General features: G+C 38.3%; 1 protein-coding gene across 2 annotated transcripts in view; it reads right to left on the bottom strand.

Moving 5' to 3' along the window:
- Positions 1 to 705: 705 nt before the first annotated feature.
- The window catches only part of poc1a (POC1 centriolar protein A), a 47,628-nt gene continuing 24,365 nt past the window's right edge, over positions 706 to 23,968 (bottom strand). For both annotated transcript variants that reach the window (XM_042406470.1, XM_042406471.1), the window contains exons 10-11: positions 13,369 to 13,635; positions 706 to 2,353 (exon numbers count right to left, since the gene is read on the bottom strand). In XM_042406470.1, coding sequence (XP_042262404.1) covers positions 2,243 to 2,353; positions 13,369 to 13,635 — 378 coding nt within the window. In that variant the 3' untranslated portion in view covers positions 706 to 2,242. The remainder of the gene's footprint in view (positions 2,354 to 13,368; positions 13,636 to 23,968) is intronic.

Below are 23,968 nucleotides of genomic sequence, written 5' to 3' on the forward strand. Positions count from 1 at the left end.
CTGAGTCTGAGCTGGGTCTTAAAGAAACAGTCGTTAATATTTTCCCCTCTTAATGACGCCACACTGTTCTCCGAGTCACTGAGACCTCCACAATAGGACTCAGTATGATTCATTAGTTTAGTATGTAAACATATTACCGTTTAAAAAAAATGTTTTAAAAAGTGAAATGAATGAATAGTTCTTTTATGGCTCTGATGAATCTGTTCCTAGAGAAATCACAGCGTGCGTCTGAGCGTAACCTCGGCCTCATTTTCATTGAAGCTTCTAAAAATAAAAGTACTGATCCAGCATCAGTGGTCAGGTTACGTAGATTACTCGGGGGGGTTGAAACATAAGGATTTTGGACACAAGCAGGGGAGGCATTTTTAGCTGCCACCCCCATGCTTTTGTAATAAATCATCGCTAAAAATCTGGCAAAGAAAGGGTTGAAAATGACTCGCCGTGAGCTGTGATGACACAGCTCACGGCTCATGATCTTAACGTCTCTGCTGAGGACAATAAACACAGGAAAGTCGTGATTTCTCGGGCAACTGCTCAAGCTCTGTGGACCAATCGGAGCAGGAAACACTCCCTTAAGAGTGACCGGTGACATCATTGCTTTTGGCAATGATTATGAAAACAAACTCTTTCTATCGCAAGTGATACACAAACAGTGCTTGGCCTTATAAAAGAGCGACCAGAGTCGATTTAATTTCAAGTCATAGATAAGAGTAAAAAACATTTATTAAGAAAGTACACAATAACTTACTTTCGAAATGAAACTTTCACACACAGGATATAAAGGGACGGCACAAGATGTCTTATCTTTCAAACTGCAATAATTACAATCAGTCGTTCTGCACTCGAAGTAGAAATTTCAGCTTGGAAACCAATCCAGAAAGCACCATTATTCTAACTCAAAGGATAAATTTGGCGTTATTTTAACCTTTTTTTCTTATCGTCAACAAATCCCATGAAAAGAGCAAAAAATCAACAATGTGTTATTCTGTCTTTCAAATACTTTGATTCCCTGTTCTGTCTGTGGCGCTCAGTCCAAGTCCATCCATTCCCACTGAAGATGATTTATCTCTAAAAATGAGCTCAAAATCAAAACACTTAAATTTTGCATTTGTTTGGGGACTATTTTCAGCTGTGAATGAGCACATTTGGTGAACTGGTGAGTATTTATGGCAGCAGACTAGAGACTGTATGTGGGACTGATTTAAAATAAACTACAGTGCAACAGTGTGGCTCAACTAATAGTTTCTGGACAACAGCGGATGTCTATGGCACAGAGTAACAAGCTATATCAGGCTTTGAAACACAGGCAATACTTCATAAATTTATTGTTGGTTTTGTTTTCTTAATGAGATTTGTTGACAATAAGAAAAACTATAGAATATCACCAAAAACTCTCCCAATCTTACTGATATGAACATTGTTTCTTCATGTAAGACAGAATAAAGGCACTGTGTTTGTATGCAGTCACTGTTTACTTAGTTGATTCAAATTGTCTGTACTTACAGTAGATGAACAAAAACTTAATATCTGTGGACAACAAACCTAGTGAAGAAGGTCAAATTTGGGTCCCTAAGGTCCCTATTTAAATAAATGAGCCTCGTTCTCTAATTTAAAAAAAAAAAAATTAATTTATGTGCTGGCTTGAGTGCAACTACAACGATAACTGTGCCCTGGGGAAGTTTTTTTATATGTATATGTGCCCTTTGATGAAAAAGAGTGATGCCATTCTGTGCAGGTCCTCACACATATAAACATAAACTGAGATTAAAACAGCCAGACGTGCAGCGCATGGGCAACTCTGAAAGTCTCTTGCATGTGTCTATGGTTTTGTGTACACACACACACACACACACACACACACACACACACACACACACACACACACACACACACACACACACATACACCAACGGTCGGTGACTAGTAACATTAGGTCCTTCGTCAGCAGAAAAGAGACTGCGCTCTCAGCACTGTTGTAGAGGAACAACTTCTCTAATATTCAACTCCTTCACTTCTGATATCTGTGTGAAATAACCAGACATCTGCAGTAAGGCTCAGTGTGCATTTAAAGTCTAGTTGGGGGAAACGGTTCAGGATGCTACACGTGTGAATGTGCAACTGTTTTTACAAACATCACACGTTTGAAGTGTGATATAACAACAAAGAGACACTTTTTGGTGTGAACCCATTTCCCCCCTCCCCGCACACACCATAGCTCAACCTCTCTCTGATGCCGCCATCTTTAGGCCTCCTCTTTTCTCTGGAGAAGTAGACCGATCTCCATCTGGTTCTCCAAACACTCCTTAAGCTTGTCCTCTGTCAGTGTCAGCCGCTGCTCCAAGATCGAAACCGTCTGGATGGATACAGAAGAAAAGAGAAAGCGAGAGAGGAGGGAGGATTGAGGAGACAGAAGTGGAAATGAGTGAAGAGAGAAACAAGACGAGGAAAGAAAGGAGGAGGAAGGAGATGGATAAAAGAGAGAGAGAGCATGTTAGAGAGGGCTGTACAGCATCAGCCTGACAGTAATGACCATATAATGGCTGCGTTTGTGTGTGTGAAAGAGGCAGTTTGTGTGTGTACGAGACAGATGTTGTGCGTGCAAGACAATCCAGCTGATTATCGTAGAGAAATCTGCTGCCTGAGCCGAAAACACCAGAGTCTCTGTGTCTGGCACGCACTCTCTCTTGTTCTCTCTCACACACGGTTGCATAAACACACTTACATACGCAGAGAAAACAAGAAAGTCGCTTTCCGATACAGGACGGGCATGTGTGGGTAGTGAGATCACAGTGCGACATACTTTTCCTCTCAGCATCATCCAACAGTGACAGTATTGTGCATTTGAGCACTGTGTGATCTAAGCCTGTTTATCAGCGGACCCTCCAGGTGTGATTTCCAGGGGTGTCACTATTTGCATGAACAGACTACTGAGAATAGAAGCAGATTTTTTTTTATCTACTATCCCATCTGAGCTTCAGCAGCCACATCAACGCAATAATTAAATCAGCCTTTTATCGTCTCGACATTCATGTCCGGACAAGAGACTTCTCATGCCTTCAAAGCTCTAACAATAACGACCAACGATTTTTCCGTCTTTACACTAGTGCTGCTGCTTCTTCAAAAATCACTTAACAGGCTTGGAAAAAAAATACATTTCTGTTTGAAGTATATAATCCCAGTAGGTTCCTTAGATGTTTAGGAAGCAGTCAGCTAGTAGTACCTACTCAAAACTAGAGTTTAAAACCAGGAACTGATATTCTGTTTCCAAGGAAATCTCTTGATCCCATTTACCAGAACAAAAACATGTGGGATCCGGGGATTTTTTTTTTTTTTTTTTTCATTTCTAGTGCGTCTGTGTATTCACATAATAAAGAATATTATATGAACTGAAACAAGAAGCCTCCTCCAAACCTCATTAACACTTCCATGCAGCTCTCATAGATATAGTCTGATCTTTAATTACTGTTTTTATAGTCATGTAACATGATCAATTTTTCCACCTGTAGCAGGTTCATCAGTTAACTTTTAAAGCTAGAAGTTGACAGTTCAGCTGTGTGGCAAAATATTGTTTAGATTTAGTGAATGAAGCAGACTGCAAAATCTGTAAATGACAACTATATATGAATGCAGGTTGCAGGCAGGAGTAGGTGAGTCAAACTACTGTGTCAGCACCTCATTTGTAATTTATGTAGAGGGATCTCACTGTTTGGACCCTTTTTCCTAGAAATATGTCCAAGAAATCATGTAAAAGCAGTTATATGATGTAAATACAGTCATCATATGCCATTAATATTCAGGTTATAATCTACTAAACTTAAAGGATAAGACTGGCAATTTTCTACAGCACCAGTAAAAGGTTTGGACACACTTTCTCATTCAACTGAACGTGAAGGTGTGTTCAAACTTTTGACTGGTGCTGTATATTTTTCTTATTGTCACCAAATCTCATGTATAGAACCAAACCAACAATGAACTGATTCTACTTACAAGTATTGTGTGTGTATCCAAAGCCTGATATATCCTGTTCCCCTGTGCTGTAGACCTCTGTTATCCGTCCAAATACGATTAAAAACATGTCAATGAACCACAGCGCTACACTGTGTGACATGTTCTTTTGTCACAGAAGAGTTTGGGTGTGTTAGTTTGTTTAGAAATGGCTCCAAAGACTAATAACAGCCAGTAGTTCATGTAAGGCAGAGGCCACTGTGCTTACGTAGGAACGTGATTCTGTGGAGAGCTTTGCTAGGTTGTTGTGCTACATATCACAACCTCCTGACTTTCTGCTATATTGTAAATGTCTCAAATAACTTCAGTACAAAGATAAGTAGTGGCAGCAGCAGCGTTTGAGAGTGCGACACATATATCAGATACAACAATCGAGCGGAGCAGTAGGGTGATTACAGGGTGGTGTTAAACAGTTTGAGCATCAAGTGCAGAAGGAAAACTTCAACTTCAACAAACAAACAAAAAAACATGGCAGGCTGAAACTGTATTTGTCTGGTTGTATTTGAAATTTTACTCCAATTTATTATATTTTTGTCTTTATTGTGTTTTAAATGTTTCCCTGATACACTTCTTTGCATAATGTACTGTACAGCTGTTTGAATGTCCTCTGTGTTTGAGAGACGCAACATAAATAAACTTGCCTTGGCTTGCAATTAGATCCATGCAGCCAACATGAGACACAAGAATGGATCTGATATGTTGAATAATCAATATCTACTTGGCGTTTTGCTCTTTTCTTATACTAAATCTATAAGGTGCCTGGGAACAAAAACAAAAATAAAAGTTGTGCAAACTCAAATTAAAATTGAAACTGAAAATGTAGCACAGACAGGGATGTTGAATGTCTGAATGCTGGAGCAGAAATGTTGTAATGATGACAAATTGAGTTCTGGGAAGCTGTATTAGGAAAACACGCTCTGTAAAAAGATGATAACAATTTGAAAAAGTTGTCTGGAATCACTAAAGAGGCGACAGTTCACACTGAATCTCTGACATAATTGTTTACCGCGCTAATGTTGCCTGGTGACAAACACAATCCCAACTAGTGAGCAGTTTTGGATAGTAGTGCTTGGAAACAAAATTTGATTAAGGGAAGGAACCATCAAACAGTAAACATGTCATCCCTTGAAAGATGATGCTCTCTACATTTGGGTCAGTGAGTGAAAAATATGTCAACATGTCTTGACCTGTAATTGTATGTCCCTCCTTGTGCCAGCGAGTGCAATTTTGAAAATGCTACAAAGCAGCGCAGAGATGAATCACTCGTCCTGGTTTTATCAAAATATAACCAACTGTGTATGAGACATTACATGTGATGGATAAACAGACTTAACTCCAAAGTCTTCACCTTTTGCAAAGGTATAAATCATTTCATCGAAAAATAAGATGTTAGTTCAATTTATTAAAGACATAGGAAACTCAAAACCATCATATGATACACACAGGGTCTAATAAAAATATTAAGGATTTGAATTACATGGTACAGTTTGCTCTTATTTCATTTCTGTTCCAGGAATATATCTCTTTTATGATCATTGCTCTTTCATGGTCACATGATACAATCAGGGCAGTGAGTATAACATTGACTAAAGAAGACATGACGATTCTTGGGCAAACTACTGAACCCCAAATTGCTCCCGATGGCTGTGCTTTTTAGTCCAAAGCGCATTGGATTAAAAAGCGATATATCGTTTCTGATGAGCAGGGCGGCACCTTGCATAGCAGCCTCTGCCATCAGTGTATGAATGTGTGTGTGAATGGGTGAATATTGGCATGTGTTGTAAAGCACTTTGAGAGGTTGGAAGACTAGAAAAGTGCCATATAAATGCAGTCCATTTACCGTTTAGTCTCTCCTGTCTGTTTTCTAGATCAATACTACCCTGTTTATCTTACCAATCTGATATGGCTACCCAGTCCTCAGCCGTGCTATTGCTGTGTGTGTGTGTGAGATTCTGCACGTGTCCCCAGGCAGCAGCAACATTATACGGGCCTATAGTTTTCATCTGGAGTAGAAACCAAATCTTTATGCAACTAAAAATAGAGCGAGCTATTTTTCTTTTCTCTCCAGAACACATTATACTCTCCATCGCCCTGAGCATTACTGGCCTATGTTACAAAGTCTCATAGCTTTGGTATGACCCACGCTACATCAGTCTGAAAGTCAAAGAAAGACAAACTGGTGCTGGTGATACACGGCAAATTCAATTATTCTGTTTAAATCTAGCTAACTGATTTATTAAGCTATTAAACATGCAACTAGTAAACTGACAAGTGAACAAACAAGACTATGTCAAAACGTAGTATATGTCTGGGCTGTGTATGAAATGCTAGAGGGCTTTTAATTTGTACGACGCCTGGTTACAATCAGACATGGACATCACAGCAAGATATTCGTTTTTATGTAAGTTTATTTATTTGAATAGCACTTTTCATACAGTAGTTGTACTCAAGGTGCTGTACACATAAGAAAAAAAAAACTTAAAATACATTGCACCAGATTTTGGGTGTAGACTACATGGTGCTGTTGTAAGAAGGGTTGAGTTAAAGGTGCAGTGTGTAGAATTCAGTGGCACCTAGCAAAACAGATATGGCAGAAATGGAATATAATATTCACAAGTATGTTTTAATTAGTGTATAATCGCCTGGAAATTGTTGTGTTTTCGTTACCTTAGAATGAGCGGTTTATATCTACATAGAGAGTGGGTCCTCCTCCACGAAGCCCGCCATGTTGCACCACCATTTTTCTACAGTTGCCCAGAACGGAAAAACCAAACATTGGCTCTAGAGAGGGCCTTTTGCGTTTTTTTGTGAGATTCACGACCACTGTAGGTTCTCCTACATGCTTGGAAGGGGAAGGTGAGAGGAGGGGTATTCAGTTGGTTGCAATCTGCAACCTCATCAGTAGATGCCACTAAATTCTACACACTGGTCCTTTAAGTTTTAGGCTATTTTTTTTATGTTTTATATATTATTTCACTTACACACAACCCCAAAAATAGTTTTAATGCAGTAACTATCAAGTTAATCATTAATGCCACATGTAAATGACCCCAATATAGTGTGTTTCATGTGTGTGAAGTTTGCATTTGTAAATGTATTTGTTATATTGCACTAGACGCATGTAATACGCAGCTCTATTCTCATCTGAAAAAATATTAAAACTTAATAAAGTGAGGTATTAACAGTCCTACAGTGAAAATTACAACAGCTTAATCTCTGCCATTGCTGCTTGCTGTTGGTTAGTGCGAAATGCATTCTGGGATACTTACTCAACAGACTCATGTTAGTGATTCAATAAAATCTATTATTATTGACAGATTGATACAGTGAGTAATGTAGTGAACCAATATTAATGAACGGCAGGTGTGGAGAACCAGTACTGCTGTGGTTTGGGGCCAACAGTGTTAATATTCACAACAGATAAAAATCAATCCTATTGGCAGAAAGTCAATAAAAACCCAAACAGCCATAAGGTGTTAACATGCTAATGTTAGCCTGTTAGCATGCTATAACAGCATTAAGCTCAAAGGACAGGCTGGAAGGAGTTGGTCTTTAGTTTTGATCTTGTCATGAATTTAAGTTTTGGACAAGTGGAACTTTAGACGTGTAAATGCACAACCAAGTGGGTAACTCCTGTCTGAAAACTGAAGCAAATACGGAAGTGTCTTAACCTGAAGACCTGAAGTCTATGGGAACTGACCCTACTTCTCCTTTGATTTATTACCTCAGTAAACACTTTCCTAATCTGTTTATGGTCTCAATCACTAGTTTCAAGTCTCAAACTCAGATGTTTCGACTAAGTAGAGAACATCTAGTTTAATAATCAGTTTCTGTTTCTTTACATCAGCCTAATATATATACAGACTGCTGCTAGCTAGCGTAGCTACCTGGCAGGTAGGGACAGACTGTACAATGTAGAATCTGGAAATTGTTCAGTCGACTCCCAACACTTCAACTCTCGTAGCCAGAGATGATAGCTCCTCAACTAACATAAACGAAGAGCGCAGATCAGTGTACAGAGTCATTTTCAGTCTGTTCTTCTCGTAGATGGTTAAATTCACTATGAGATAGCCAGAGACAGCTAGCCACCTGGAGCCATGACACTCCTGTAAACTGCAGCAAGTGCACAATTTTTAAACCAAGTTTTCAGGGGCTTAAAATTAGTTTTTTAAAGAAAATGTGACCAAGATATGCACTTTATAGTCAAAACATAAACTATTCAGTGCTTTCTGGAGGACAAACTATTTAATTACATCATTTTTAAATGACCTCAAACACATCTTTGGCGTTTCTGTACTTCAAGTTTTTGTTATTGATCAGATGACATATGCACCGTTACCAATATATCTGCAATAAGATAATTTTGGCTGATATATTGTTCCTGCTTCTATTTTGCATATTTTTCACAAGTTGGCAAAATACTGGAAAACATTCACACCAAAATGCCAGATATACAAAAAAACAAGAAGCATTCTTTTCAGACCCAGGTAAAACTTTCACTTAAAATGCTCTCTCAATAGAAAAAAAGTGTTTTGTTTGTACTCATTTGAACTTGTTAGAAAGTTTTGTGCAAACTTACAATAGAGCCAAGTTTCTATATCACTCTAAATTAATTGAATTTTTTTTTCCTTCACTACAGCTCAGAGAGGAATTAGATGGAATGAACTAGATGAAAATTTCTTTCTTTTTTTAATCCTACAGCTTTCCTAAAAACATACAACTCAGAGGCTGCTTTCTGTCCCTTAAAATCAGAAACACTGTGGTACAGAACTTGATTGGTGAGCAGTTTAGCGGCTTCTAAAAATCCAGAACCTACACTTAAATTACAGAAACTGATTCCATCTCTTCCGAGAAAAAAGCTGAGAGGGAATGTACAGGAACATGTTTCTTTCACTTTCTTCTAATGTTAAGCTGGAAAAGGCTGTCTGGCTGAGTATTCTGGTAGTTTGGGGGGAATTACAGGCTATGCATGGTTGTGTATTCTGCACTGCTGCACTCTTGATGGACACTAACAAATGTTGTGAAAAAAGCAAGTGTTCATAAAACACTTTTTGCTACAGATTTTTCCTCATGAGCCACATCACAGAGAAAGTTCACAAATTCTTCTCTTGAACTGCAGCTTAATGGCCTATTACAGAGGAGCATCAACTAATTCAAGCTTGGATAATGTGAATTAGTAGATGAAATTGAGAGAGGGAGCGATACTTCATTCAAGATTCTGCTTAATTAAGAGGGGCACTGTGAAAGAAAGGGATAAGTGTGTGTGTACTGCAGGATGAGTGTTGAGTCAGATGATGAATCATAAGAGAGAAGGAGAGGAAAAAGAAAAGGGTATGGGGGTTGAAGACTGGGGAGGGGGCAGACAAGTGAAAAGCAGCTAACACAGCAAAGTGTGGCTTTGGAAGCTTCAGTCTAATGTTGAATAATTCATCATCTTCCCTCTCGGTCTCCTCGACTATTAGAGTTACAAAGAGCTGTAATAGTGAAAAATAATGCTGTGGAAAAGATGTATAACAGAGCAGGAATATAGTGCAGAAGTAAGTAACGTCACATTGTCAGCCTAATCTCCAGAGGATGGCGGCGGTAATTTGAGCCGCCATATTAGCCAAAGTGAGCAGAAATTAGAACAAGAGCATTAGATGATTTCTAGTCACACCTTCCTGTCCTTTGTAAAACTATATGAGTGCATTTTGGAGATAAACTGCAAGATACTATATATGTATATATGGTATATAGGGCTGCATTTAACATGCCTTACATGCAGAGTCTGTATTTGAGGGAATAACACGCAGTATAGGTTACACTTTGCTTTTTACCACACAGCCAAAAATTTCAATCCATATTAAGTAAATCAGACTTAAGGTTTTAGACAGACTCTACATTTTTGTGCTTTAAAAACCTCTGTTTCTTCAACATTATATATTACTTAACTATTTAAGGTTCCAGGAGTCTGAATGAGTTATTTCTGAATGAGGTGCAGGTCACTGGTCCGCCAGCGTTAACATCTGTATGGGTGAAAAAGCATGTCGAAGCTTGTACGACTGTGCTATTTTCTGCATTTCTACTGGCTTTTACACGTCTACTTGTATGATTTACTCTGTGGATTCCTCATTTCAACATTTCGACCTAATTTTCTTTATTTGCAGCCTTTTTTTTTGATGATATTTAGTTGGAAACAGTCTCTTTGGGAAAACAGCTAATTAGATGCCTATTAAAGTATATATGTCCCCGGTGCAAATCTGGTCACGAAATCTTGTTGCAAGTTATACCCCTGTCTCTCTCCCCACATTTCCTGTCTCTATTTATTGTCACAATCTAAGTTACAGAAAATCTGAAAACATTTGCTAGACCATTACAAACATTACTGTAAGTTGCTGCAAAGCCACATGGGAAGAACAATGCTTTTTCCAGCACTGAGATAGCCTTGAGATTAAATATTGCTATAGGTGGTCAGAAATTTGCATATACTGTATACAATAAGTAAAGATACCCTGCAGAAACCACCGTAAATGATTTCCTTCCAATCATCTCAGGATCCAAGGCATCACTAATGTTTCCACTGTTGAAGAACAAAACCCAACAATAAAAGAGCTGGAGAATAAAACCAGACGGTCCATCTGGTATCAGGGTTGGTGTACAGTGGGCTTGAAAGGAAGAGGTTGGCACCACCCCCGTGGGAGGGGTTAGCTAGCTGCCTGGCTGCTCTGGGCCAATATTAAATGTTCCCACATGCTGGACTGCAGCTTGATGAAGAAGAAGAAGAAGAAAGAAAAAGAGCCAGGGAGAAACCTTTGACAGAAACACACACATACAAGTAGTGTTTCTGTGTGTCTGCGAAGCCATTAAGCATTTATACTTACTATCAGTGAGTGAGGCAGATTGCTTCACTCTGCTCATATATGAATGATGTATTTTCCTCAGGGCGCATTCACAACCTCCAGCTAAAACCTTGCGCGCACACACACACACACACACACACACCAAACCGCCATGTGCTCTCTATCCTACTCCCCATTCAACTCCTTCCATCTCTGTATCCTCTTATCGTCTTGCTGCCTGATTGTTTTCATCTACCTCTCCCTCCTCACCTTACTGTCGACCTCTTTCACCCTTTCAGGTTGCTCTTATTTCTCTCAACTGCTTTTTTTCTTCCCTTGGACCATTTTCTTTAGGACACTTGTCATCTTAAATAAATTCTCTGTGGTACCTTAAGAAAGCTTCTTGTAGATGTACTTCTGCCTAAGTCCTTCAACTGAACCTTTCACCTTTGGTATTTGTAACAAGGAGGAAAAAAAAGTTGAGAGTCTGTAACTTTAAAGTGAGCTAATACATTTTGAATAGTCAAACGGCCCATTACTTCTCATACAAACGAAAAGTAGAATTTTTAAGTAAAAATGCACACATCCTTAATTCAATACAGTGCAAGGAAAAGCACAAGCAACTCTGAGGCAAGTTGAAAGAGATGTGCAGCAATTACAGGATAATCTACCTCGCTGGTAGTGTCTGACATCCACTGCTACACATTTCCCAATAAGATCGTTACATGGAAGTAAAAAGGATCAACACTTTTAATCATCTGCAGAAAGTGTTGCATGTCAGTTACAGCATTTTAACTGAGAGGAAAAACAAAAATAGTGTGTGTAAATAATTTGCAGATAGGTATTAGGATGGTACAATAAAAATATTAATGGTGACAAAAAGATGTAATCTCAAGTTTACTACAGCTGGTGTACCGAGAGCGGAGCCTCAAATGTTTAGCTCTGTTCTGTGACAGTAATTCTCAGAATCCATCACTAATCACATCAATGAAGCTGAACAAAATTTTAAAAAAAGGAAATGTTTAGCAAGAAGCAGACCTTCAGATCTTAACTGGTTGCTGTTCTTTTCTGTTTTTGTTCAAGGATCTATTTTTAGTCCCGCATGCTCTGGTTTGGTCTGGCTTCAAACTGTGTCTGGCCTTCACCAGCCACGGGAGCACTCACACTGAGAGTGGAGCCTAACTGAATACAGCCAGCATGCTGTGTGGATGTGCGGTATATAAAGAAAACTAAAGCGAGACAGAAAAACTGTCCTCTCTTTTGAGGACAGAAATCCTAAATAGGAAGTTCTTGTTTAAGATTAGTTAATTGGTTAAGTCTAATCTCTCCATGAGCATCATGGTCATTAGTATCAGGAACATGAGTTGAGAAACAATAAGACAAAAATATGACTTTCTATTTAAATAAAAATGACAATAATGAGGCAATAACCAAAATAAGCTTAGGGCCTAATTACACACTACTGTTCTTTCCCCTAAAAAATTATAGAGGTAATAAATGAACAAATTAAAGCACAAATGTTTGTCTCAGTGTAATTTAGTGTTACAATTAGCTAGTACACTAGTGTGTGTAGGTGTATGATGCATGTTTTGAGGGTCAACTCAATTGCAAAGACTCAATTCATCCCTGGCAGGCTGTAGCCATGCAGGTAGGTAAAGTCCCCCTCCAGTCAAAAATATATGTTTCTTCTAGGTCTTTCAGTTGGATATTTGAGCTTCACGGTAAAGAATGATGTATGTGCAGAGTTTGACACTGGAAGGCTGTTTTCACATTCTGCTGAAAGTGGAAGGTTTCTCTGTCCTCACCTTAAATCAGAGATAAACGCATGTACTTATGAGCATGATTTGTGACATCAAAACAATTTTGGAGCCAATTTTGGTCCAGTGTGATGTGGAAACTTGAAGCCTCCGGTGCACATACACTGAGAATGGACTTTACAATGAAGCATGTCCAGCATTTAAACGTTTGAAATGAACAATATTTTAATACTAGATTATGTTTTTTTTTAATGATGGAGAAGGAGTAGATGTAATCTTAAAGATTTTTAAGGATTTCAAAATCCTTAAAAAAAATTTTGTGGAAAAAACTATATCAGACACAAATTATTAGTCAAAGCAAAGTATTTTTATGTCTTCAAACATGTCTGGAGGGGATCTTTAAAGTTGGGTTTGTTGCTCTAGTTTTATCACATGCACTGTTCTTTCTGCTGCTTCAATACAATAGAGGTGACAGCCTCAGTGTTTCCTTCCATCTGTAGAGAACAACTGCTAATGGAATAAATTAATGTAACTATAAATGTGATGAAAAAAATCAATCAGAGTAGAGTAGAGTGGAGTGTCTGTGGGCCAGTCTAATGCAGTACCACGCAGCATGGAAGAGGTTGTTCTTTTGTAATGATTTTGTGTCTGTGTTGCTGAAACCATCTCTGACCTGCAGGTTGAAAAGTAAAGGAAGCTTTTGTTCTCAACCGTGTGAGTGGGTGGCACCACAGCCAAAGTACAGTACATGCTGTTTGCCATGAAAGATTAGCACAACTTATGCTTACCTGAGTGAGAATATCCAGTTGACCTATAATGTGTTCCAGTGTGTTAGCCAGACCAGGGGGTGCCCCTCCATCTGAGGCGTGGGACTGTGCTTGAACTTGAGGTGAGCCCTGCTTCTGTGTCTGGTGGGTGGAGGAGGAACTTCTGCTGGGGTCTCTGTAGGTGTGAGGATGAGTCGCTCTACTGTGGCTGCCACTGCGACTATAGCTCTGAGTGTGGACAGCAGTTTGGGAGTCCTGTCTGTCAAAAAGTCCAGTCGGTTCAGAGGCCTAAAAGCAGATAAGACAAAAAAAAAAAAAAAAAAAATCAGATGGTGCCTCACAAGCTTCGTATACAATATGGTAGTGATGGGAGGACTTCTCAGTTGTAGAGAGGTGGGTCATCAATATATAGATTAGTAACTATATGTTCCTTTTTTGATATTCTGTAAGTGTACAATCAAAACAGAAATGGTTGTAACAATGAAACAGACTTTATATGTGTTTAATACTGATAGTCTTTATGAAAAGACAGAACAACGCGTTGGATTAGATCATTGATGAATCACCAGCAGGTTTTATGAGGGGTCATCATATCAGGAATAATATCAGTATGATGTAGACAAGTAGTAGTAGTAGATGTGACAAGTAGTAGTAGTAGTAATATTGGACCTCCTGATAACAGTATAATAATATCATCAACAATCGTTTTTTATCATTGGTATGAACAATGTATTTTGCTCAGACCTTCAGTTGAAGCCACAAATATTTGTGACTCAAATGTTTTTCTGTCTACGATGATATTCATCTTGCAGTTAACACCAACTCTTGCCCCTTCTTACTGTACATACGGTGGGCAAATCTTTCCTTTTCATTAAGTCTTACTGTTTTTTATTTAACAATATTGTTGAACAATATAAGAATCAATTCTGTTCAAAGTTTGAAGCACCCTGTCAAAACTTAGCTCTGGTAAGATATTTATTTGGTTGTAGACCACCAATAAAAGAAAAAAAAAAATACAGGTGTGAAATTTTCAACAATCAAAAACATGAGATTATTCATTGATGTGATTATTTGAATAAAAACCCAAAAAACAAACAACTATTTCCAGCACTATAAATAACCTTCATATACATAGAAAAACATTTTGTCAAATTATTGTGTGTTTGCAGATATATCTAAAATTACACATTATTATTACAGAAACATATGAAACAGAAAAAGATTTTGAGAAGTTGGGTCTGGTTTGAATAGACTTTAAACTGCGGCCACAGATGACTCATTCTTCATCATGTTCTTTCCATCATCTAATTGATTGGTTTAACTGTGTTTAACATGTCTTATATTTTGCCTTAGAATGTAACAACACAGTCATAACTTAAAACTTGCAAATGGAAACCAATCAACATCGACTTAGCTTGAATGAGTCCAGTTTCAGTTAAGAAGTCAGTTACAATGACTTCAGATGGAATCAAAAGAGGGAAACTGCTGACTCTCTCTTTCTCACACACATCGCCAGTCAGTCTGCCTGTGATATGATTAATTCAATGAGACATAAACACATGACGGTCGGTGACCAAATCTCTCCATCACCATGTTTTTGTGACTAAAAACTGTGCACACATCTGTAGATTTTTTTTTTGTTTTTCTGTCCGTCTTTGCAGACCTCTGACTGGTGTTTCAAGACAACATTTCTTCTTCATCTCAGCAAGGGAGAAAACAACAGTTTTACTCGTCACCACGCAACAAGAAATCTATTCACACTCTGCTAAACATGTTCAAGCCTGTACTGTCAAATAGAGTTTTTCCATTAGCCCAGGTCAGTCCGCTTTAGCCCGTGGCCAGCCGCGCTGCTGCGGTCCTGCTCGCTGGCAGGACCAACCGCGGCCAACCCATGACGACCCCTCCTTCTCACCCTCAAACATGCGGTGTGTTGCAGACTCAATGTGTGTGTCTGTGCTGAAGACCAGAAAGAAAGCAGTTTTGTTTTAAAGTCTCTTTGTGTTCAGCTCTTAATACTTTTGTAGCTTCTAACTGAATCTCTGTGGTTTGAAGTTTAGTTTCTCTCCTGCGTTCCTGTTTGTATTATCAGATATCTGCTTTATTTTACTGTTTCCTCATTGCTTTTAGCTGTATCAGAGCTGTGTTAAGTTACTGCTGATGAAAACCCGACATTTCCTGCTTTTGCTGTTTCATATGTTAAAAGTTTTTTAATGACAAAATATTGAGACTTTTACTGCACATATTTATATGAAATGTGTTTATAACCGAATTAGGGGAGCTTCGTTAGCAGCGCCATTCTTCAATAAAAACAGGTTGACACAAGACATGGAGATATTTAGAGCTATTTTTTCAGTGAATCACTTACAAATAATTCTAGGAGGAACAGTTCAAGCAGAAACAGCCACATTGAGTTTGATGAAGTGCTGTAGACAACAGACTCTTACTGCATTTTCTGCAAACCAGCACACCTCCAACAGGTAAACAACTTATTTTACCTTGCTGTGCTGTGTAATGGAAAAACAATGGCAGCTTGACTTGAGTGCTTCCGGCATGGCTTGGCGCGACTACCCCGAAAACAATGGAATACACCAAAACTGTGCTGTTCCTACATAAATGAAGCCAGATGAGCTGAACTGTCAGCGGTTGCCTGGCTCTACACATCTGCCAAAGACAGTGTTCTGTTGTCTTGTACTGCGAGATGTTCCTCCATAGGACTTCTTCTTGTTCCTGTGTTATCTTTTGTCAGCTCTGACAACACTGTGCTAACATATTCTTTAAAATTGGACTATTAACATACTAATAACAGTCTTTAACTAATAAATGATACAATGTGGCAAATCTCAGCCAGTGACAAAGAATAAAACATTATAAAATTGGTTGGTTTTAGGGACACAAGCTCTGCAAGAGAGTGTAATATGTGAAAATGAGATCCCACGGCCAGAATCAATTGCATGCTGAGGAAGAAAATGGCAGAAGAGGAACTCAATGCCCTTAAAAATTTTGCCACCAACTAGCAGTTGGTTCAGTACTCAGTGAGATCTCAAATCCATACAGGGTGCATTTTCTCACTTTCTAAATTTTACTGGGTATTGGAAGCACAGTGTGTCCAGGTCTTGATTGAGTAAATGCACCTTTGATGCCCTGCAAATGATAATTTCCATTATCATCAATTAACAACATATCACTGTTCATAAAAGGTCAAACAAGGAACATTCACAATAAGATGGTATGAGTCTTAGACAACTGGGTCAACGGGACATCAAATAATTTTGTTTTAAATTTTGGAGCATGAAAAACTGTGGAGTCACAATATCAGAATACTGTAATATCATCTAAGAAATAATTCTACTAAAAGATGCTTAATAAATATATATAATTACTGCAAAGCAGTATTGATAATTTATATTTAAGTGGCAGTTATATTAAGTGTGAACAATATTATTTTAAGTTATTTTACAGAAGCTCTGGGTCAACAGCTCTCCACTGTGATTAACTTGTGAATCTGATGAATAATTAAAACACAGTATCCATAGATTTCCTTATTTTGTCTTTTAGTATGGTGCTTGATTCGCTGTGACTCCAGTTTACCACTCTGATCTTCTGTTGGTGGCTGTACAAAGAAGCAGAGAGAGAGAGAGATAGAAGAGATAAGAGAGCCGTTCTGCTGAGCCTACAAGCTCCACCAAGACTGGATTAACTTTTGTTGAGTGTACGACTTACAGCTTTGTATTAAAACAACTGCTTAAACACACACAGACACAAAGCACTGGTACAACATGAACATGGACGTGCTCATACAGAAAAGCAGGGGCAAACATGGACTTCATATGCACTTGGTGTTACACACACACACACACACACACACACACACACACACACACACACACACACACACACACACACACACACACACACACACACACACACACACACACACACACACACACACACACACACACACACACACACACACAGAGGTTTTGCCCGCCTAAATCTAAGGTAGCCTGTCTCGTGTTTCTTTGGACCGCCTAAAAAGCTGAAAAAACAACACATGGGGAAAAGACACGGCTGAAAATGAGAGCTGCAATGATTAGTCAATTTATCAATCAGTCAATCGACAGAAAATGAATCACAACAATTTTTAATCGATTCATCGTTTAAATCATTTTTAGGTAAAAAAAAATCCAAACAATCTCTTGTTTAAAGTTGTTTAAATTTGCTGCTTTTTCTTGTCTTAACATTGTAGTAAACTGAATATTTTGGTCAGACAAAACAAAACATGTTATGACATTTTGGAAATTGCAATGGAGACAATAATCTTCTACACTTAGTTGGATGCAAAAATCCACAATGTTGGTGGGTTTTTTCAGTGTATGCTCAACAATCAAAATGAAGCCAAATCAAACTAAATTATGTTATTATGTAATACCACACTTTGTCTTTGTCACACTTGTTTGTCTTTCATATTAGCAATCTTTTCTTTTTCCACTTGTCATTTGCAATCAAGCAGTAAAATGGTTTATAGTGTACCATTGTGGGCTTAATTTTCTTCATAACATAGCATCCTTTGCAATGTGACATGTGTACATTGCATTGTTGATGTTGAGACAATATGTTGCTCTGCAAACTCAACACATCCTGTACTGCCGCAGCCTTACGTAGGGCCAGGGAAAACCCTGATACGCACAAGTGTACACACGCGTACGTGCACATAAACACAATACACACAGTAACTACCCTCGTAATGAATCACCTGGAGTGGAAAAACCAACAGTGGAAAATTTCCTGAGGCCCAAATTAAACTCCAAGTCTGACACAGCCAGCCATCAATACACCCTGCAAGCTGCATGCAAAACCATTCATCACACTACACACGTGCGCACACACACATATTCACACACAGAGTAAGTCCCCCACCTGAAAATTTCTAAGAATAAAAGGGAAAAGTGAAAAGAAGTGAGACATGTATTAGAAGAGACAGATACAAGCCTTTAGCTGGGTTTGACTATTTGATACAATGGAGACTGAAAACTGAAAAATCCTGCATCTACAGCTACAACTCTCACAGTGCAGTAGAGGCAGCAGAGAGACCTGACTTGTCAGACACAGGTGTAACATATAACATTAATGATGGCTGCATTCCTTTTAGGTGCCAGAGCTCTGCTGTCATGCATTCTGACCTGCTGGCACATGTAAATGTAACCAAACGATCATTAATGTTATTAGTTACACCTGTGCTCTGACAAGTTAAAAAATCTCTGCCATCAAAAATGTCTATTGAGGATTGTGTTAACTGGAGAATTAGGATCTCCTACTTTGCTACAGGATTTTTTAAATAATAATTTAAATATCGGTAAGTAATTTTAAGCATTTCAACATCACAGTATTCACAGCAAGTCACAATATTTCATGCATAATTAAGGACATGGCTGCTTTGCGTGACAGGTTGCTAGCTTTTAGCTATCTCAATTAGCTATCTAGCTGCTAACTGATGTTAGCGGTGCACTTTTCCCTGGTGAATGTTGTTTGGTGGGTCGTTCAACAATCTAAGGTGCAGGACAAGATGTGTGTTAATGTCTGTAAGTTATCATCAAGTTTAGATGATGTGGACACAGGTTATTCTTTTGCTCACTACCATGTTTAAAGGAAGAAGGTATCGTGCCTCATATTGCACTTTAATTTAACGATTGAGTATTGAATATTTGATATATTTTAAGATCAGACATCTTAATTGTTGTTTTCTTTTAAGACCATGGGCAAAGGTTCTTTGCTTTAAGTGTTTTACAGAAATGGAAAGCAAAGTTATATTTGTCTCCCCCCACTTTTTTCTTTTCTTTTTACTGATCTGAAAATGATCCGATCCATGACTCAAAACCGTGATACGATCTAAACCGTGAGTTTGGTGATCCGTTGCACCCCTAGTCTGTCTGTACATTTTATTCAAAGATAATTTTGTGGAATCAAAACACCACTCTACAAAACCTTTGATGTTTGAAAAATAACAAGTGAGCTGTGTCTTTATGCACATATGTTCATAAAAGACCAACAGAGTGGCAAGTCCTCTGTACATAACTGATTCAGGTGAACATCTCATGTCAATATCAGGTAGGTAGCTCTGCAGTTGTTGAGAGTAAATGACAATAAATGACAAACTTTTAGTCACACTGTATCATCATTTTAAGCTCAAAAGCTCTGAAATGGCACATGTGAAGCAGTCCTGTGAGTTTGTGATGCTAATGTTAGCTCAAGCAGCTACAGTGCGAATCTGTCGACAGAAGCATTTGGGGTTGTCAGCTTGATGTCAAAACATTGTCGTACGTGACTTACCAGGAGTTTGTCACGATTACATTCATAATACGCCAAATCAGCAGCTGTTAAATGTATCACTTTAATGTAATGATTATATTGGACTGTTATTTAGAGTTCAAGTATACCTATAACATAATATGTTAATAAATGTGAGCTAAACTGGTCATTTTTCCTGACAGACTGACAGTAAAAAAAAATTAAAAAACCCCTTGGAGAGTTGTCATTTGTCATATTGAATACTGTGTAGACCACAAATACCTGCAATTTAAAAGAAATGTGTGCAATTTAAATTGTTACTGCAGTTTTGATGAGAAAAATAGCAATTTTCTTCAAATTGTTCAGTTTTCCTACTAATCTCCATTGTATTGTAGCATCACTTGAAACATTTTCATGTAATGTCATAGTCCCTTATCCATATGAATAAAATCAATACTGTACAAAACTACAATATGGTCCCAGGAGTAGAAAGGTAACTGACACCAGCTGTTGCTATTTAACAGGCCTAAGAGTCTGTGTCTTACTTTACATTCATGCCAATCATCCAGACCCACTTTCTGATTTACATTATTTCATACATTTACATTGTACAGTGTTAAAAACCCTTCACAGTCCTGAATATTTCCAAAGCAAGATAGGACTGGATCATATAGTACTTGCCATTGAGGCTTTGATTGACTGGGAGAGGATCTGAATGTGTATGTGTGTGTGTGTACGCGCGCATGTGTGTGTGCATGTGTCACAATATAACCATAAGATGTAGACAAATCTTTTCACCAGTTGCTGACATCTCAGTTAATTACAGTGGAGCAAACATTTTATGACAAACTGCTAGTGATGCTTTTTGATGAATGAAGCCTGTGATGTGACTCAGCTCTGACTTATGCTTCTGGACTAGGCTATATCTTACAGAATCAACAAGGGAGGGTGTTTCTCATTAAACCTTTTTTATTAAAGAAACTTACTCAACTCCTCACTCTCATTTACAGTTTCTCTCTCACTCTTTTTCATCACCTCTTACTATATTTCTTTCTCCCTGCTGTTCTTTTGTCTGCCTCCATGTTCTCTCTCTTTTCTCCAGTTTCTCCTGATCCCATCTCTTTCAATCTCTCTCTGTCTTTACAGGATGAACAGGTGTCTGTTTTTTTTGGTCTCCTGTGCGCTCATGTTGTCTGGCTAGCTCACGTGCTCACCCTGTTTTCCCACTCTCCTACCTTTCACTCTCCCTCTCCCTGTTTCTCGCTGATGCTCTCTCGCTCCACTAGACCATTAGGCCCGCTTTAACTCATTGCTGTCTTGTCTTCAACGCTCCCTTGTCACACCCCCTGCCTTTCTCTATCTTCCTTGCTCTCTATCCCCTGCTGTCAAATGCATTCAACTCCCGCTGTCAGAGCAATACCACCTGCTATTCTATGCTAGCACCTTAAAGATGCACACACGCAATCACAAACATATATCAGAAACTGTAGTCCACAGTGCAAAGCTTAAATGCATCTGTGCTGTATGGATTGTTTCCCCTCTTCTTGAGTCTTAAATCAAGGCGAGCGCCAATAAAGTTTGGTCAGCTATAGCATAGTTATGGCGCCCTATTATCTCCTGTGAATGAATGAAATAATGGTGAAGGAGTTAGAAGTTCATACAGCTACTGCAGTCTCAGATCCCCCTCCCCACTGTCCAATCCACATCCTAAAGCTGAGCTGAGCAGTGCAGTGGTGTGTGTGTGTGTGTGTGTGTGTGTGTGTTGAGCTGTGAAGGGAAGCCTGCTGTGAGTGTGCAACTCGTCTGTCTGCACACGTGAGTGGGAGAAAGACCCAGATGTGAAGCTAGAGACAGGAAGGGGAGGGAGGGGGGGATTAGGGCGGATGTGATCAGAGAGCTGATCTGCCTGTCAGCAATGGTTGGCACTCACGCACATACACACACACATCGATGCATCTATTCTCACACACTGAAACAGCAGCAAATAAAGATTTGCTCAGCTGTGTTGAGCGGACAGACAGCCTGACTGAACCACACACATTCTCAGTCTTTAGCTGAAGAGACCTCATTTTAAAGCTGGCTTATTGTGTTTAACAAATAGGCCTACATGTTCCTGGTATAGTGCCCATCACTGGCAAATTATCGTGGAGCTTCGCATCCAAGTACATTAAAGGATCAGCATATCAAATTAGCTTCTTATGAATTCCTTGTGGATTTGATTCTGAGAGGGCAACGGCCATGGGTGGCCTCTGCTTCTGTATGAATAAAAACAGCATTACTGTCTCATTAGTCAGTTTCTTCCTAGTAAAATGAATTATAACCCAAGGCAGTATTGTGTAATACTGGATGTTCAGCATAGCAAGAAGAGATGGTTTTAACACCTAGGTCACATTAGACGATTTCAACACAGACTAGAGGGCTGAAGTAATGCCCCTCTTTCCAAGCCAGCCTCCATACTAAGAGCCTGAGCTTCCAGTTATCTCATAGCGATTCTTTAATTTGTCCTTCTGAAAAGCTTAAATACTTAACTGAGGAGGTATTCTGTCCATATTCTAAGCTTAATTGCTATCTGTACTTTAATGTAATGTAATGTACAATAACATGAAAAATGTGCAACTCGTATTACACTTAATATGAAAAAAAGTACATTGACACAATTATAAACCAGATTACTTGTTTTATTTTGACATTTTGTAAAAGGTAAATCAAATGTTTATCGGTGGTATATCATTTTATTATTATTATCAAATATCGATTGAATATACTTATTATAATATAATTATTATACTTATTATAATATAAATAATATAACTTACGTAAACACATTATTAAGTGTAATTAAACTCGATTTATAACAGTACATTTCTGTAATTTTAAACCTGATTATCTGTATTATAGCAGTGTCAGTACATTTTTATAGGAAATTTAATTGTTTTTATAGGTGGAAATACCCTTATTTATCATTAAAAGCCAAAAATACACAAGATTTCACATAACATTAAAGCTATAAACTGTATTTTAATTACGGAAAATCACTGAATTTTCATGAGATGGTTATCTTCTGTTATCTTACTGTATTTTATTGGCACCCAAGCTGTCGTAGTTTTTAGTATTTTTTCTTACAGCGCAGGATACTGACTGGGGAAAAAATACTGCCATTTTAAAGATAAAACACTGATTACCTTGTTAGCATACAAATACAGGATATCCCATAAGTCTCGCTACAGTAGTGCTGTCAAGGCCTCAAGGGAGCCGTTGTTGTTTAATACCGTTCTGGACAAACAGGGAAATATTTTTAACATATATGCTCAGCTCAACATGTTGCTTGGTAATTGAATGAGATAATGTCTGACAAAGTATTTTTAGTGTGACCTATTTTTCTAACCAGATATAAGGCACTATTAATTTAATCTGAAGTACCTAAATGTTCACAAAAAATGTTACACACATGAAGACACAAATAGTTTCAGAAGCATTAAAGGGGACGTAATATGGTTTTTGTGATTTCTATTAGTTTTTGAAAGGCTTGACACACGGCATACATATATTACTGTTTCCAAAATGCAGGAACACATGGCGCATTTTTGCTTTTTGTGATTTATATACTGTTATAATGTCAGATGTCTATGTTAAACATGGTCAACGTTCAAAAACCTAAGGTGAATGTACAGTACCACTCAAAAGTTAAACATTTGACTGCTACTGTATGTAAAACACTTCCTGCAAGTCCAAAGCCAGGGCTTCGATTACAATGTTACATCTACTTCCCCGTCTAACTGACATTAGATTGTTCACGCATGCACACAAAAGGCTGTCTATTCAGTAGCCTTTGTTGCTGAGGTTGTTCACGCTGTCCACTTGCATATTTCACATTGGATTCGGGCTCGAACATATACAGATATATATAAGAAGTTTCCATTTGGAATAAAAAATGAGAAAAAGGAGTGAAATCCTGCTACTGTAGTTTGTTTATGCAGCCTCTGGTGCTGGCGGAAATTTGCTAAGGGGCCACTTCCAGGAGCTGGCAAATCAGAACAGAGTGGGCTCATCGGAAGGGGGGCCTTAAAGAGACAGGAGCTAAAACGGCCTGTTTCATACAGAGGCTGAACTGAGGGGCTGCATAAAGGGTCAGTATAAGATAAATAACGAGTTTTTTTAACTGTAAATCATGCAAAGACATTCCAGTGGAGCCCCAGAATATAAATATAGACCTGGAAATGTATATGATACGTCTCCTTTAAGATATTCTCAAATGCCTCAGAAAGAAGGGAGAAAACAATTAATCTCATTAAAAGGAAGAATGGAATATGTATATATGCATATTCCAGCTCTGCTC

Source organism: Thunnus maccoyii, chromosome 3 (genome assembly GCF_910596095.1).
Source record: "Thunnus maccoyii chromosome 3, fThuMac1.1, whole genome shotgun sequence".
NCBI lineage: Eukaryota > Metazoa > Chordata > Actinopteri > Scombriformes > Scombridae > Thunnus > Thunnus maccoyii.